At 38.5% G+C, this 14,961-nt stretch overlaps 1 protein-coding gene and 2 non-coding genes across 8 annotated transcripts in view; 1 reads left to right on the plus strand and 2 right to left on the minus strand.

Annotated features, from left to right (window-relative positions):
* The first annotated feature begins 167 nt into the window (after window positions 1-167).
* Window positions 168-14,961, plus strand: part of GTF2E1 (general transcription factor IIE subunit 1) — a 41,921-nt gene continuing 27,127 nt past the window's right edge. The window contains exons 1-2 of one of the 6 annotated variants that reach the window (XM_060418433.1): window positions 168-3,218; window positions 4,811-5,271. In XM_060418433.1, coding sequence (XP_060274416.1) covers window positions 3,181-3,218; window positions 4,811-5,271 — 499 coding nt within the window. In that variant the 5' untranslated portion in view covers window positions 168-3,180. The remainder of the gene's footprint in view (window positions 3,219-4,810; window positions 5,272-14,961) is intronic. The other 5 variants (XM_042231939.2, XM_027980298.3, XM_027980303.3 and 2 more) reach the window with 5 other exon arrangements.
* TRNAW-CCA (transfer RNA tryptophan (anticodon CCA)) lies at window positions 5,786-5,857 on the minus strand. The gene has a single exon. It is a non-coding gene; the product is annotated as a tRNA-Trp (tRNA).
* On the minus strand, window positions 14,046-14,185 carry LOC114111276 (small nucleolar RNA SNORA70). The gene has a single exon (XR_003587358.1). It is a non-coding gene; the product is annotated as a small nucleolar RNA SNORA70 (small nucleolar RNA).

The raw sequence follows: 14,961 nt of genomic DNA on the forward strand, positions 1-14,961 counted from the left end.
AATCAGAGCTGGGTTTGAAAGGCAGTGCCTTCAATGTTATTGGCCAATAGGAGCGTGACTCTTGATTGAAGGCCTCACTGTGCCGATTGGCCCTCCTAGTTGAAAGTAGCGGGTGGTTTCTAAAGCTGGTCGCAGGAATAAAGCGTTTTCTTTGACGCACAAGTGGCGTGGCTCGGATAAGCCGGTAGTTGAGGCGCTGAGGGAAGCTGTAGTGGGAGTGTTCGAGGATTCGCTTTGGTAAACCTTGTTCCCTGTTTCTCGGTTTCCTGGCCAGGCGCCGCCTCTTAGGGTGCCTTCTCTTTTTCGCTCCTTTCTTGGCTATCCTCCTCCCCCTTAGCTACTCTCTTGATTCGATTCTCTTCTTGGTCTTCCAAAGAACCAGTGACCGCGGAGCGGCCCATGTGCGACCTCGGGTAGGACGGGCTTGACTGCGCCGAGTGTGTCCTCAGCTGATAGAGTCCTAGGGAATTTAGGGTGTCGGGGTGTCACAGTGGGAGGAGGAGAACGTTACCTGGCGCGTGGAGGCCAACTGATCCGGAGGTTTCGCGGTATTGTGCCACTTTATGTACGAAGGCATGGAGAGTACCGTGAAATGTGGCAACCGAGAAAGCCAGTTGGGTGTGTAAATCCAAGTTTTTCTGGAACTGGAATAGAAGTAAACTGAAATAATCTGACAGGACTCCCTACATCCACTCCTTCCATTTTTTCTTTTACACGCTGCAGTCAGCATAAGCCCTTAAAAACACGAATTTGATGCTGTCGCCTCCTGTTTAAAACCATTTGAAGTTTAAGAAGAGGATTTCCAATACCCTGTCTTTTTCTACTCTGGAAGCCGCAGTAAAGGAAGTGAATTGAGGGGAAGCTGGGTAGGCATATTTGAAGAACAGGTGCTTAGCCGACCTATTGAAAGTTTTGTGGGGCACTTGACCAGCTGTGGCACATGCTGGAAAGTCAGTGGTGGACAAGATCAAGCCCCTGGTCTCCGAGGTAGATATGGAGAAAGTATGTTCACTATATTCTGTTCACTGTAAAAAAATGAGGGGAGAGAACTGTGGGAACTTGGGAAAGGGGGCTCATTTAATCTACTAAGGGGAACCTGAGACGGTGTCTCTGAGGAAATGTCATTCAACATGTGAAGGATTGTTAGGAGAAGGGACTTTGGGCTTAGCTGTGGGGGCATAGAGAACAGCATGTGCAAAGGCCTGGACGTGGGGAACGCGTGTATGGCTGGTGGAATTGGAGAATGCCTGGAAATGAGACTGAGGAGGATAGACCAAGTGCGAAGAGTGCATTCATTTCATCTTTGTTTCTCCACCTCTGTGCCCAGTGTTTGTATGATTGTAATACATATGGTTCAAAAACAGAACCAACTTACCTTTGGGGCTCTGGGCTGGGTAGGGTCATAGGTGAGGCTGAGAGGTAACTGATGAACTCTGAGGCTAAAAAAAGAGAAGCATGGGCTGGTCCCCAGAGGTCACACACTCAGAAGTCAACAGAGGCCAATCCAACTCCTTCCCTGTTTAGAAGTGTCAACTGCTCTTTGTTTCTATGTGGGAACATGGTCACATTTTCCCCCTCAGATGTTTCCAATTTTCAAGACTCTGAAAATTGAAATCTCATGATTTTTAATTGTTGACCAGTAATTCAGAAAATTTTCAAAACGTTCTTTGAATCAAGTGATGTGGTAGATGTTGCCAGTTTGAGACCTCTGACCTCAGTATTATGATATCCAGAGATTGAGGAGATTCAGTATAATTAGGTGAGTAGAGGCGACTTAGCAGGAGCAGAGGCAGTTAGGGGAGAACACATGGTCAGGAAGGAGGATTTTAGAATGTAGAGATTTTGAACAAGGTGATTCTTTGCTGAGCTCCAGTTTCATTTGTCCAGTTACCTCCTGGGTATCTTCACAGTAATATCCTGTGGTATTTCCTCAAAGACAAGCAGCTAACACTGATTGCTTCATTTCTTCCAAATCTGTTTCTCTTCAGGTGGTAATGTACTTCTCATAGTAGTACTTTTTTCTTCCAGTTACAGTGGCTTAAAATGAATAGCTGTATTTTATTGTTTAATAGGTATAATGTTTCAGTTTTACAGGATGAAAAGAGTTTGGAAGTGGTTGGTGATGATAGGTGGATAACATCAAGAATGTATTTAACATTACTGAACTATTACTTAAAAATGCTTAACTGGTAACTTTTGTTATGTATATTTTATCGCTATTAAAAAACTGGGGGGAAAACCCCAAATAGCTATTAAAAATTTTAAAAATACTCGATTTCCAGTATATTATTGGAATATATTATTGGGGCCTTTTGATTTTGTTTCTCTAATAAGTTTCATTCATCCTGTCCTCTGGTAATTTCTTCTCTTCTGTAGTATAAGTCTGATGACTATAGCTTTTAATATCAGTACTTCCATATGAATTGTCTCATTTAATCTCACACATCAATGCTATGAGGAAGGCACTGTTAATCTGATGAAATGGAGGCTGAGAATTTTCCAGGGTCATAGGCTAAGAAATGGTGGAACTGGGATTCAAAGCCTAAATCTATTGGAGTCCTCATGTCACTCCCTTTTTCAAATCTTTAGTGCACCCTGTGATGTTTCAGGCAAAAGTAACAGACTGAATGATAAGTAGTACAGGGTTCTTCCTATGTGCGATGTGCTTTAGTGGCGGTGTGTAGTAGCCAGGTACCCAGTTTGTTGGTGGCAGTAGTCACGGACTTATTCTGTATATTTGTCACCTAAGGAGCTTTAAAAAAAATCAGTATGATGCTTAATCTGGCCCTCCCAGACCAGCTAAAACAATCTCTGGGAATGGGTCCAGAGTGGATATTTTTAAATGCTCCCTGGGTGATTTGGCTTTACAGCCAGGGTTGAGCGTTGTTGGCCTGGAAATGGAGTATATGGGGTAGAAGGTCAGGGAGGGGAATACAATAGTAGGAAATAATACTAGAAAAATAGGTTATCTTCATATTTGTCTGAGATCCTTTGGTCTGTTTCTGAAACCACATACTATGTTCTGCCAGTTGTTGAGCATGTAAAACATAACCCCCAAAAGTAGGTTCAAGTACAACATATAGACCAAATTGGAAAGGAGAACAAAATACGTCTCTTAGTATATTATGATACTGCTTTGGTGTGGGCCCAGACACTTGCTTGGTCTCCTTAAGCCTTGGAATGACAGAAAGCCTCAAGGACCACAAGTTTGAATCTAGGTGCTACTTTGTTATCTCTTATATTTATTCATGCCTGAGTATTTATAATCCAAAATAAATATTATAACTATTCCCTTTTATTTTTCCTTTATTACAGGTCAGGTATTATATCCCTTCCCCTGTATGTGTATGTTATTGGCTATTTAGAAATACCTTTATAGTACTGTGGATATAAATATATTTCTTATAAAAAGGTATTAAATCTAATAAGGTTAATAACTACTGATTTTAAATAAAAGGGTCAGGAGAAACTAGTATTAATAACAGTATGATTCCCTGTTGAAACAGTTCAATAGGATGTCTGTTAGAAATTTTCTTGTAGTGTAGGGACACATTAAATTGATATTCAAGCACTTTGTTAACAAGTGCTTTCTAAGCACGTTGGACTTTCCTGGTGGCTCAGATGGTAAAGCATCTGCCTACAATGCGGGAGACCCAGGTTTGATCCCTGGGTCGGGAAGATCCGCTGGAGAAGGAAATGGCAACCCACTCCAGTAATCTTGCCTGGAAAATCCCATGGACGGAGGAGCGTGGTAGGCTACAGTCCATGGGGTTGCAAAGAGTCGGACACGACTGAGTGACTTCACTTTTTTCACTCTAAGCACATTACATTCTCATTAATTCACCACAACCTCATTGAGGCAGTTGATATTATCCTTATTTCTCAGGGAGTAAAGTGTGCCTTGAAGTTGTTAAGGAATTTGCTTAGAGTCACACAGCCACAAATTCAAATCCCAGGCTCTTTAACAGTCACATGGAAGTCTAGTTTATGCCGGTTTGGGCTTCTAGAAGACCGTACTCTGGGTACAGTTAGCTTCTGCTTGTCCTGCAGGGGATCCAGTATTTAAGGATATCTTGGTCTTTGTTGTTGTTTTTAAGAACTGTATAGCATTTGCTTATTTGGTCATTTATCTTTTCAAGGTTGGTAAAGTGGTATGTAGTTGTTCATTTCTTTCGGATTTTTAACAGTAATTTTGCCAGTCCCCCCAACTGGTCATTATTTAGGTGTTTTATTGGTTTCTTATGAGTTTATTATGAGAGCCAGACTGTGTAGAACATCCTACAATCTATCTTGGTAGAAAAATTTTACTCAAGAAATAAAGACACTTAAAAGAGTATGCTAACTGCTAACTAAGTTTCTCAGGGTTTTTTTTCCCCCCAGCATTCCCAAAGATGTGTAGCTTTAAGAATAATGAATGAGACTTTATTTAGCCTTTTTGTGTTTCTCTTTCTGAAATAAAGTGGGTTTGATACAATATATCATTGTATCATTGCTGTAAATAATGTTGCTTTTTGGAATTAAACACTCTGTAGGTCATGAAAATAACCATTTAAGAAATATGTCAAGCTTTTTATGTGTAATCTTTTGTGTACTCTAAAGGAATATCTTGTTCTCTTGTTACATGCTTGGGCATTATAAATCTTTTAAAAACAACACTTTGAGTACTATTGTGGTACTCCAAGAATACTGGTTATCAGCTACTTAATGGGTTGATTATTTTAGATTTAAAATGATTGCTTTGTCCATATTCTAGATAATTTTCTCTCTCTCTCTCTTTTTTTTTTTTCTGACCGTACATTTGAAATTGAAGTTTGCTGCTAAAGATGGCAGATCCAGATGTCCTCACTGAGGTTCCTGCAGCATTGAAGCGGCTAGCAAAGTACGTGATCCGGGGATTTTATGGCATTGAGCATGCTTTGGCCTTGGACATCTTGATCCGAAACCCCTGTGTGAAAGAGGAGGACATGCTGGAGCTTCTCAAATTTGATCGGAAGCAACTTCGATCAGTCTTGAATAATTTAAAGGGAGACAAGTTCATCAAGTGCAGAATGAGGGTAGAGACTGCTGCAGATGGGAAAACCACTCGCCACAACTACTACTTCATCAATTATCGTACTCTTGTTAATGTGGTAAAATATAAATTGGACCACATGAGAAGGAGGATTGAAACTGATGAGAGAGATTCCACCAACCGGGCTTCCTTCAAATGTCCTGTCTGTAGTAGTACTTTTACAGACTTAGAAGCTAATCAGCTGTTTGATCCCATGACAGGTGAGATTTTTCCAGTTAATGAATCTTTCTTTTAAGTAACTTTTTAGAATAAAGTGTATATCCTTTATCTTAAATTGATTTACATAGTTTTTAAACTGATTATATGTATCATTGTGTGCTCAGTTGTGTCCAACTCTTTGTGGCCCCATGGACTGTAGCCTGTCTGGCTCCTCTGTCCATGGGATTTCCCAGGCAAGCATACTGGAGTGGGTTGCCATTCCCTACTTCAGAGGATCTTCCTGACCCAGAGATCAAACTCTCACCTTTTGCATCTCCTGCACTGACAGGTGAATTCTTTACTACTAGCGCCACCTGGGAAGCTCTGTAGTGTAGTGTAGTATAGTATAGTATAGTATAGTATAGTATAGTATAGTATAGTATAGTAAAGTGAAGTCGCTTAGTCGTGTCCAACTCTTTGCGACCCCGTGAACTGTAGCCTACCAGGCTTCTCTGTCCATGGGATTCTCCAGGCAAAATTACTGGAGTGGGTTACCATTTGCTTCTCCAGGGGATCTTCCCGACCCAGGGATCGAACCTGGGTCTCCAGCATTGGAGGCAGACGCTTTAACCTCTGAGCCACCAGGGAAGCTATATCATTATAAAAGGGAATATATTGGTGTAAGTAAGCATATAGTCATTCTTAGCCTTAATGTCCAATTTGTCATACTACTTTTAGGAGCTATTGCAAAGCATTTCTCCTTTACAAGGGATTTACTCATCCATGGACTATTCTTTCACCCATGGCCCTTCCACCTCTCCTTCCACTCCCATCCCTTGTTTACAACTGCAGCCTAATCTGAAGGGTTTACTTTCCCTACCACTTTGAGGCTATTCTGACTTTACTGAGTTTACTTTTGACCTTTTCATTCAGCAAATATTTGAGCATTTTCTTGTGCCAATCACTGCCAGACAGTTATAATAAATGCTTATTATTAGTACTTAAATACTTGGTTAGTAGAAATGCAAAGTGCTCTCAGGAGGACATAACTAGGGCGGCTAATCTGGTTTTGGGAAGGCCTCTGAAAGAAATTAAATAGCAGGGGCCTAAAAGATAAGTTAAAGTTAACCAGATGAAATAAGAGGGAGCACCCTTTCCGCTTAAGTTAACAATATATATTTAGTTTCTTAGCCAGTCATTGATGGAAGAGAATTGTCAACAAGAGTTATAAATTGTTTCATTTCATTAAATACTTAGTTTTAAGGATTTTTCTGATCAACACAGAATTTACAAAACGTGTTTTCTGAAAATATAACGTCTAACATTAACATGAGAAACTTTAAATTGCTGACTTGTATAGTTGTGTTGCTATTTGTAAATTGGAAAATAGACTATAGTTTTACTAATTACTTAGTAGATCAATCTTGTATTAAAAATCTGTAAAAACCTAAGAAAGAATCACTGCTGCTATGTTACATCGTTCCTTTGTTATGACTGAATTCAGAAATACAGGTGACTTTTTCATTCATAGATCTGACTTTAAAATAACTTTCTAAAAATATAATCTAAATTTTTCACATATGAAATGCTTTATTGTAAAAAATATTACAGGTTTGTGAACATGTTTAGTTGTGTATATATTATATATTATACATTGTAAAGAATTTCTAAAGATTTTTAATGGGAAATAATACCAATATCAATTAAGATTATTAACAAAAAGAGCATGATGGCCTATGACTTTTTCCCTTATCTATCGAGAAGCAATCATTTTGGATGAAAAGTCATTTAAAGAATTCATATTTGTGCTAAATATATAATTTTTTTAAACCTAACTGTTTACTTTGAAAGGGCTTGACTAGGAGAGGTCTTAGTTATAAGAAAATCTTAACCATCCTGAGCATTGATGAGTGTACTATAGAGGAAGATTGTAGATTATATCTGGAGCTCTTTAAAATAGACTAGAAAGTCTCATGATTTTTTTGCTGTTGACTGTAACAGATTTCTTAAAGGAGCTCTGGGTTTTGGTTTTGTGATTTTCTGCAGATGTTGGTGTTACAGTGGTCGTCTTCGTCACTCTTGACTGCAGTGGAAGGTGTTATCCAGTCCCTCAGAGGGGGTAATTTAAAGTAATATGCTTCTATTACATTTACTCAATTTGATTCTTATTTAATTTCATGAAAGTTTCTAAAAGGAAGTTATCCCACTGCTGCTTATATATCAGTATTCAGGAGTTTGATTCATGATATCTTCAAATTTTACCTAGGGTTTGTATCTGAAAGAAATTAGTTGTAATTAACAGGTGGTTTGTAGAAGAAGTGACCTAACCAAATACAGTCAAGATTATTTGGGTGAGGGAGTTGAGATAGAGTAGGGAGCATGAAAACCTTTTATAAAAGAGAGCTAAAACTGAAACAGTTGTTTGTGGTCAGTGTGAACAGAGGCCTGCTCTGTTCACTGTATTCTTAATACAGGGGTTATGGTCAATGTGAAGCTGGAGAGAAGGGGTTCAGCAGAGCAAGAGTAAGTCCCTTTACATTGGTGTCACTCATGGGAAGGTGCCCCGATCAGCCAGCACTAATAGTCAACTTAATTGGCAGTTATGTCTCTTTAGTGAAGCCTGTATGTAACACCATGATTGAAAATTGTTAATCATTGGAGATCCCTATTCTGAGAAAGTACTTGCCTTTTGATTATGATTTGGTTTTTCATTTGACCTTTTCCTTTATGGAAAGAATACGCTGATTGGTGATATTAGACTTCTCAACCTGCTTGTCAGTTTGGTTTTGTTTTGTTTTTCCACTATTAATACCTGGACACCCTCCCTTGTTCTGCTGTATATTCCCTTTAGAAATCTTGGTCTTTTCCCATCTGTTTCCTTCCTGTTTTGCTCAGTATTCACTTCTCTCCCTGTCATTTTGAAGAAGACAAGAAATAAATTTTTGGTATGTGTATCAGAAGAGAAGGAGGGAAGTTTTTCTGCTGTTAATATACTCTATTTGAATTGGTACAGTTTTCATTCTAAGCTAGAGCTGTACAATGCTATTTTATTTCTTGGTTGCTGTTAGAGATTGATGGTATTTCTGACAGTGCTATCTAATGGGCTTCTATTTCCCTTCCCATTTCAACAGTTCTTAGGTTTATACACTGTGATTTATGTTAGTAAATAGGTGGTACTCAGGAATTAGATGAAGCCCTCTAGGTTTTACTTCTTCCCTGATGAAAAGTTCTTAACTGTGTATGGGCAACTCTGCCACTGGACAGAGAGTAGTGACTCCTAGATGAGTATCCAGAAATTCTGGGCTCAGGAAATTGGGTTCAGCAAAAATGGTTTTACCAGGGTTAATTCACATATAAGCCAGTGATTTCTCACTTTCAGTTCAGTTCGGTCACTCAGTCGTGTCCGACTCTTTGTAACCCCATGAATCTCAGCATGCCAGGCCTCCCTGTCCATCACCGTCTCCCAGAGTTCACTCAAACTCACGTCCATCGAGTCGGTGATGCCATCCAGCCATCTCATCCTCTGTCGTCCCCTTCTCCTCCTGCCCCCAATCCCTCCCAGCATCAGAGTTTTCCAGTGAGTCAACTCTTTGCATGAGGTGGCCAAAGTACTGGAGTTTCAGCTTTAGCATCATTCCTTCCAAAGAACACCCAGGGCTGATCTCCTTCAGAATGGACTGGATGGATCTCCTTGCAGTCCAAGGGACTCTCAAGAGTCTTCTCCAACACCACAGTTCAAAAACATCAATTCTTCGGTGCTCAGCTTTTTTCACAGTCCAACTCTCGCATCCATACATGACCACTGGAAAACCATAGCCTTGACTAGACAGACCTTTGTTGGCAAAGTAATGTCTCTGCTTTTCAATATGCTATCTAGGTTGGTCATAACTTTTCTTCCAAGGAGAAACCGTCTTTTAATTTCATGGCTGCAGTCACCATCTGCAGTGATTTTGGAGCCCAAAAAAATAGTCTGACACTGTTTCCACTGTTTCCCCGTCTATTTCCCATGAAGTGATGGGACCAGATGCCATGATCTTCGTTTTCTGAATGTTGAGCTTTAAGCCAGCTTTTTCACTCTCCTCTTTCACTTTCATCAAGAGGCTTTTTAGCTCCTCTTCACTTTCTGCCATAAGGGTGGTGTCATCTGTATATCTGAGGTTATTGATATTTCTCCCGGTAATCTTGATTCCAGCTTGTGCTTCTTCCAGCCCAGCATTTCTCATGCTGTACTCTGCATATAAGTTAAATAAGCAGGGTTACAATATACAGCCTTGATGTACTCCTTTTCCTATTTGGAACCAGTCTGTTGTTCCATGTCCAGTTCTAACTGTTGCTTCCTGACCTTCATAGAGGTTTCTCAAGAGGCAGGTCAGGTGGTCTGGTATTCCCATTTTTTTTTCAGAATTGTCCACAGTTTATTGTGATCCACACAGTCATAGGCTTTGGCACAGTCAATAAAGCAGAAATCGATGTTTTTCTGAAACTCTCTTGCTTTTTCGATGATCCAGTGGATGTTGGCAATTTGATCTCTGGTTCCTCTGCCTTTTCTAAAACCAGCTTGAACATCTGGAAGTTCACGGTTCACATATTGCTAAATCCTGGCTTGGAGAATTTTGAGCATTACTTGACTAGCATGTGAGATGAGTGCAATTGTGCAGTAGTTTGAGCTTTCTTTGGCATTGCCTTTCTTTGGGATTGGAATGAAAACTGACCTCTTCCAGTCCTGTGGCCACTGCTGAGTTTTCCAAATTTGCTGGCATATTGAGTGCAGCACTTTCACAGCATCCTCTCCCTCCCCCATTTCTTTTTCCTAAAGAGTGTAGACTCTTTCCATACTTTCCGCTTAGATTCTTCCTTTGGTGTTCTGGGGTTGAACTCCAAAATTTTGATGCTTGATATGTTTAAAGTGAAAGTGAAGTCACTCAGTCGTGTCCGACTCTTTATGACCCCATGGACTGTAGCCTACCAGACCTCTCCATCCATGGGATTTTCCAGGCAAGAGTATTGGAGTGGGTTGCCATTTCCTTCTCCAATAGCTAATTTTATTAAAATGGAATAGTCTAGCTTTTGCCCAATAGTCCCTGGTTTCAGAAACTTAATCAGACAAAACCAGTTGTTTTCTTTCCTGAAATATGGGACTCTTCTGTAATGAAAACAAATGTAGCATGGCATTAAACCCCATCAATCAGCAAAATACCGTCTTGCGGTTCATAAATGCATATTTTAGATTTAGCAAGCCTCTGACCATGAGGATACACTTAGCATTTCTACTTTGCAGTCTCAACCACCATGATATTGTTAATGATGCTTGTAAGTTAAATTCAGCAACATGTTTCCTAGAAGGGAGGGGGAGACTATATTTTCTTTTTAGATGTTAAAAGTTAGATGATATGGAAATATTTTTCATTTCTAATTTAAAAATTATATAGCCATAGTGCCAGAAAAAGTTCTGAAGAGAAAAAGGTTACCTCAGCACCACCAGCCTTTTGTGTATTATCTCATCTCTTGGTTTCTTAATGCAGCAACTCTCCTGTTTCTCTCTAGTGTTCTAAATGTGTTTTTAGGTGTGATTTTTCTCCCATATTTTCCTTTCCAGCCCTTTGGGGCACTTTTATTGTTCTTGTTTTTGGCTGATATAGATTGACACTTTAAGTATTTTTGTGCATATAGCCTTTTATTCTTGTTTTTAAGTTTTTCCTTAAGAGGAATTCTTAGCAATGGGAATACTATCAAAAAAAGTTTAAAAAGTTGAAAAAATAAGTAAAAATTATTGTTAAATAATTGAAATTAAGAAAGTTAAAAGTTAATAAGTTAAAAAATATAGTTTTATAACTTATGTAAAGGCATATACGAATAGTTTTATTGGGGGTTGGCTAAAATTGCTAGGTGTTTGGGTTAGAAATAGTGAAGCCCCTATTACTGAATTCAACTAGAGATGGGGGGGTCCCATATTAAATAAACTTTGAAATAAGTTAAGTTTTTAAGGAAGAATCTTATAAATGAGTGTTTAATACAGTCTTATAAATAGGAGCTTAGAGATTATCTAGTTCAACTCATCAAATGTGTGTGTGGGTACATATACTTATGTCTTTGTTGTATTCTAGAGGATATTTTGAAGTAATAAATAAATGTAGGGCTATTTCTGGAATGTTTTAGATTGAGTGTATTGGAGATACAGTAGCTTTCATGGGGATTCACCTTTTCTGTGGCTCCTTGGAAAAGACTTAAGTGTCAGAGTTTAGGATTAGTGTAAAAGAGATGGACATGAGTTTGAGTGAACTCCAGGAGTTGATGGACAGGGAGGCCTGGTGTGCTGCAGTTCATGGGGTCGCAAAGAGTCAGACACAACTGAGCGACTGAACTGAACTGAAAAGAAGTCTTTAATAATTAAACTAAAGTGTTTAATGAATAACTCTTAAAAATAGCCAACAGTGGAAATGGACCTCTTCCAGTGGTTAGTTTTTAGTCATTCAGAATATTCAAGTAAACTCCTTTTCTTCTTGGGATATTAATTTCTAAGTTTGGGGTTAAATCATGAGTCCCTCCTTCCTTTGTGACTGTAGGTATGCTTTTTGACTTAGATAGATCAGTTTCCTGATTCCTACATCACTGAACTTCCTCTGCAGCTCCTTTAACATTTTAAAGCTGTTAGAGTCCTGTTTTAGTGAGCCTGTTCAAGAGTTGTTCGCTTATGTCCTGCTTGGTTCATGTCTGACTCTGCATCTCCTTGGACTGTAGTCCATCAGGTTACTCTGTCCATTGTATTTTCCAGGCAAGAGTACAGGAGAGGGTTGCCGTTTCCTTCTGCAGGGGATCTTCCCAACCCAGGGCTCAAACCCTAGTCTCCTGCATTGAAAGGCAGATTCTTTACCACTGAGCCACCAGGAAGCCCCAAGACTTGTTGCCTTCATGATTACTAACTTCATAGAGCAGGCTGCTGTTTCCTCTCTTCACCTCTTTCTGCTTAAGACAAGATGTCTGATAAGCAGTGTGTTCAATTCCTGAAATGCTAAAAACACAAACAAACATAAAGAGGAATCTTTCTAGGATTGCTTTGCTCAGTTGCTGATTTGGAATCTTTGCTCGGGATGGGTTCATTAGAAAATTATACTGGGAAGCTCAGAGGTGTGAACTGGGGGAGATTGGTGATGGGGCCAAACGAAGGTGTTATTAGAGTAAGTAAGGAATAAGTGTCTTCTTTTACCCTTAACTTTCCACCAAAACCTTTAGGGCTGATATTTTTAAAAATCTGTTTAAGGGTTTGAAAACTTAAAAAAAATTATCTGTGATTTATCTTTTTTGTATTTTGATGCTTTTTTGTATTTTACATAGGAGCAAACTCATTTGTGAAGAGTTGCTTTTTAGTTTTGATGCTGGTCTTCCAAATAGTCATATCAAAACAAGATACTTTTTTGCCTGCTCACTGTATGTTAAGATAAATTCGATTTAGGCCTAATTCAGAGAATATATTATAAACTTCCTTTAGTTTTCACTCAAGTACTACACTTCAATTTATTGTTTTCTTTCACAGGCATAGTATATTTTTCCCCTTTTATAATGAGTTCCAGAATCTAGGAATGATGCATGATTAGACCAAATCTAGATGTGTTGATTTAAGGAAAGACAGAAGCCAATTTGATTGATTGAATTGAAGTTTTGGGGGTGGAATTGTATTGTGTACATCATTAATATATTTGAGATCTTCTGAATTTAAAAACATATTAAATCTGCTTTAGTTTTTTTTTTCCTTTTTCATGCAAATGAATGAATATTTTACAGTGTAACTTATATGTTCTGCAGTAGATTGCTGGTCTGGTTTTTCAAATTCAATTTTATTATAGGTAAAATAATTGTATAAAATATATAACTATGCTCCTCTCATGTCTGTTACTATTTTATAATAGCAATTCCTTTTTTCATGCACATACCCTTCTCCAGTTATACTGAAAAAATTTGCTTTATGAAAGAAGTTTGGAAATTAGAATAAACGGTAACTTTTTGAGACTTCAGTATTTGGTGTAACATTTTAATAGATATACCCATTAACATTTTGAGTTATAAAGGTTTTAGCAAAGGACTTGATAGTGCTTTCAAAGAATATCCCAAGGATGATTGTACAACTTTCATGTATCAAGAGGTAGTTAGTTGAGTGTGTTTGGAGATTCAAAATAACATTTGTTTTCTTTCTCCTAAAAGTAAATAATTAATATATGAATGTAAACTTGTTAAACACTCAAAATATATAGACTAAAATGGCCAACCTAGTTTTTCTTCCTCTCCTACTCAACCCAGTCCCTGCTCTTTCCACCTTTCTCTGTGTTGACAATTGGTAAGTTTTATGATTATATAAAGTTTTACTTTATATACCCAAGTCTACCCCACCCTCCCTCCTCCATAAGCTAAATCTGAGAAAGCAAGTGAATTTTTCTTTTTTGACAGGAAAATAGGATTTATTTGTGGGCGTGAATAAGGAAGGGAAAGCGCCAAGGCTCTTGTGAGTGCAAGGCCCCCCATTTTTCCAGGGAACCATGATTAGGGTTGTATTGACCCCATAGCCGTCTGGAATGAGCCACTTTTCTGCCACCATGTTTTCAAATTCATCTGCATTAAACTTAGTAAATCTCTGGTCTTTGGAGATGTGGATCTTCTGGCAGCCAGGGATCTTGAACTTGGCCCTGAATAGGGCCTCAGTCACATGCCCCTTCTTCTGCAGCTTGGTGCAGATAGACAGTATGACTTGGTCAGTGTGGACCCTAGTCACTGTGCCCTGGGGATTTCCAAAGGCAGTACATACTTGTCTGGGACAGCATGCCAGACATGAATGTCCACTGGAAAAGGCTGTCTCTAGGGTCCCTTAGGGTAACCGATATATGCAGCACACTATATACACTACCAGGGAGGGTGCTGTTTGCAGCCACTGCACATCAGACCTCCATGGGGAAAGTGATAGTTAATGAAATATTTTTGTTATTGTAACAGCTGTGGTTATTAATGCTTGACCAACTTAGGTTCATATTGTAAGGGTATTTCAGAGCACTTATTATTAATGCATTGAGTCTTTTTTTTTTTTTGCATAATCAGTGTGTTCAGTGGCTATGTCATTTTCAGAGGTTGTTTTTGTTTCATTTTGTTTTTTAAGCAGTGCCTATGAGACAGCAAAGTGACCTTGTATTTGGGTTCCAGAGCCATGCTGGCTTCCAGTCTTGTACTATATTAGTAACTATTCCTTGGGAAAATCCTATAATCATTGCAGGTCTTTTTTTAAGGATATGTAAAATGATAAAGTCAGTCTATTCTGTACCATATATGATTTCTCTCAACTCTTAATTTCAAAGCACCCTTTTATTTGGAGAATAGTTGACATTTTAAAAGTATAGAGAAGCTTGGGGATGTTTTATCACTGCTTTTAGAGGGTAATGTTAGTCACTTTTGGTTACTTTGAAAGCCTTGGAAGCCTTGGTTAGGAACTGAAATTCCCATAGTAGCATTCATATAGAAAATATGCTCTGTTTAATTAGGCTGTCTTCAGAAACATATTGTGGCATAATGGAAAGTAATATTTAGAATTTTGGGTTATCTTATTTTCCCAAGCTCCTCAGTTTATTTTCTTTCTTCATATATACATAATCCATAAAATAGTCATTGGGAGGGAAACCAATGTCCAAATTTGATTTCTAAAATATATAATATATAGTGGTTGGATTTTTAAAGAATGGTAAAATTAATCCCAGGTCTCCTGCATTGCAGGTGGA

The sequence above is a fragment of the Ovis aries genome, chromosome 1 (assembly GCF_016772045.2).
Source record: "Ovis aries strain OAR_USU_Benz2616 breed Rambouillet chromosome 1, ARS-UI_Ramb_v3.0, whole genome shotgun sequence".
Taxonomy (NCBI): domain Eukaryota; kingdom Metazoa; phylum Chordata; class Mammalia; order Artiodactyla; family Bovidae; genus Ovis; species Ovis aries.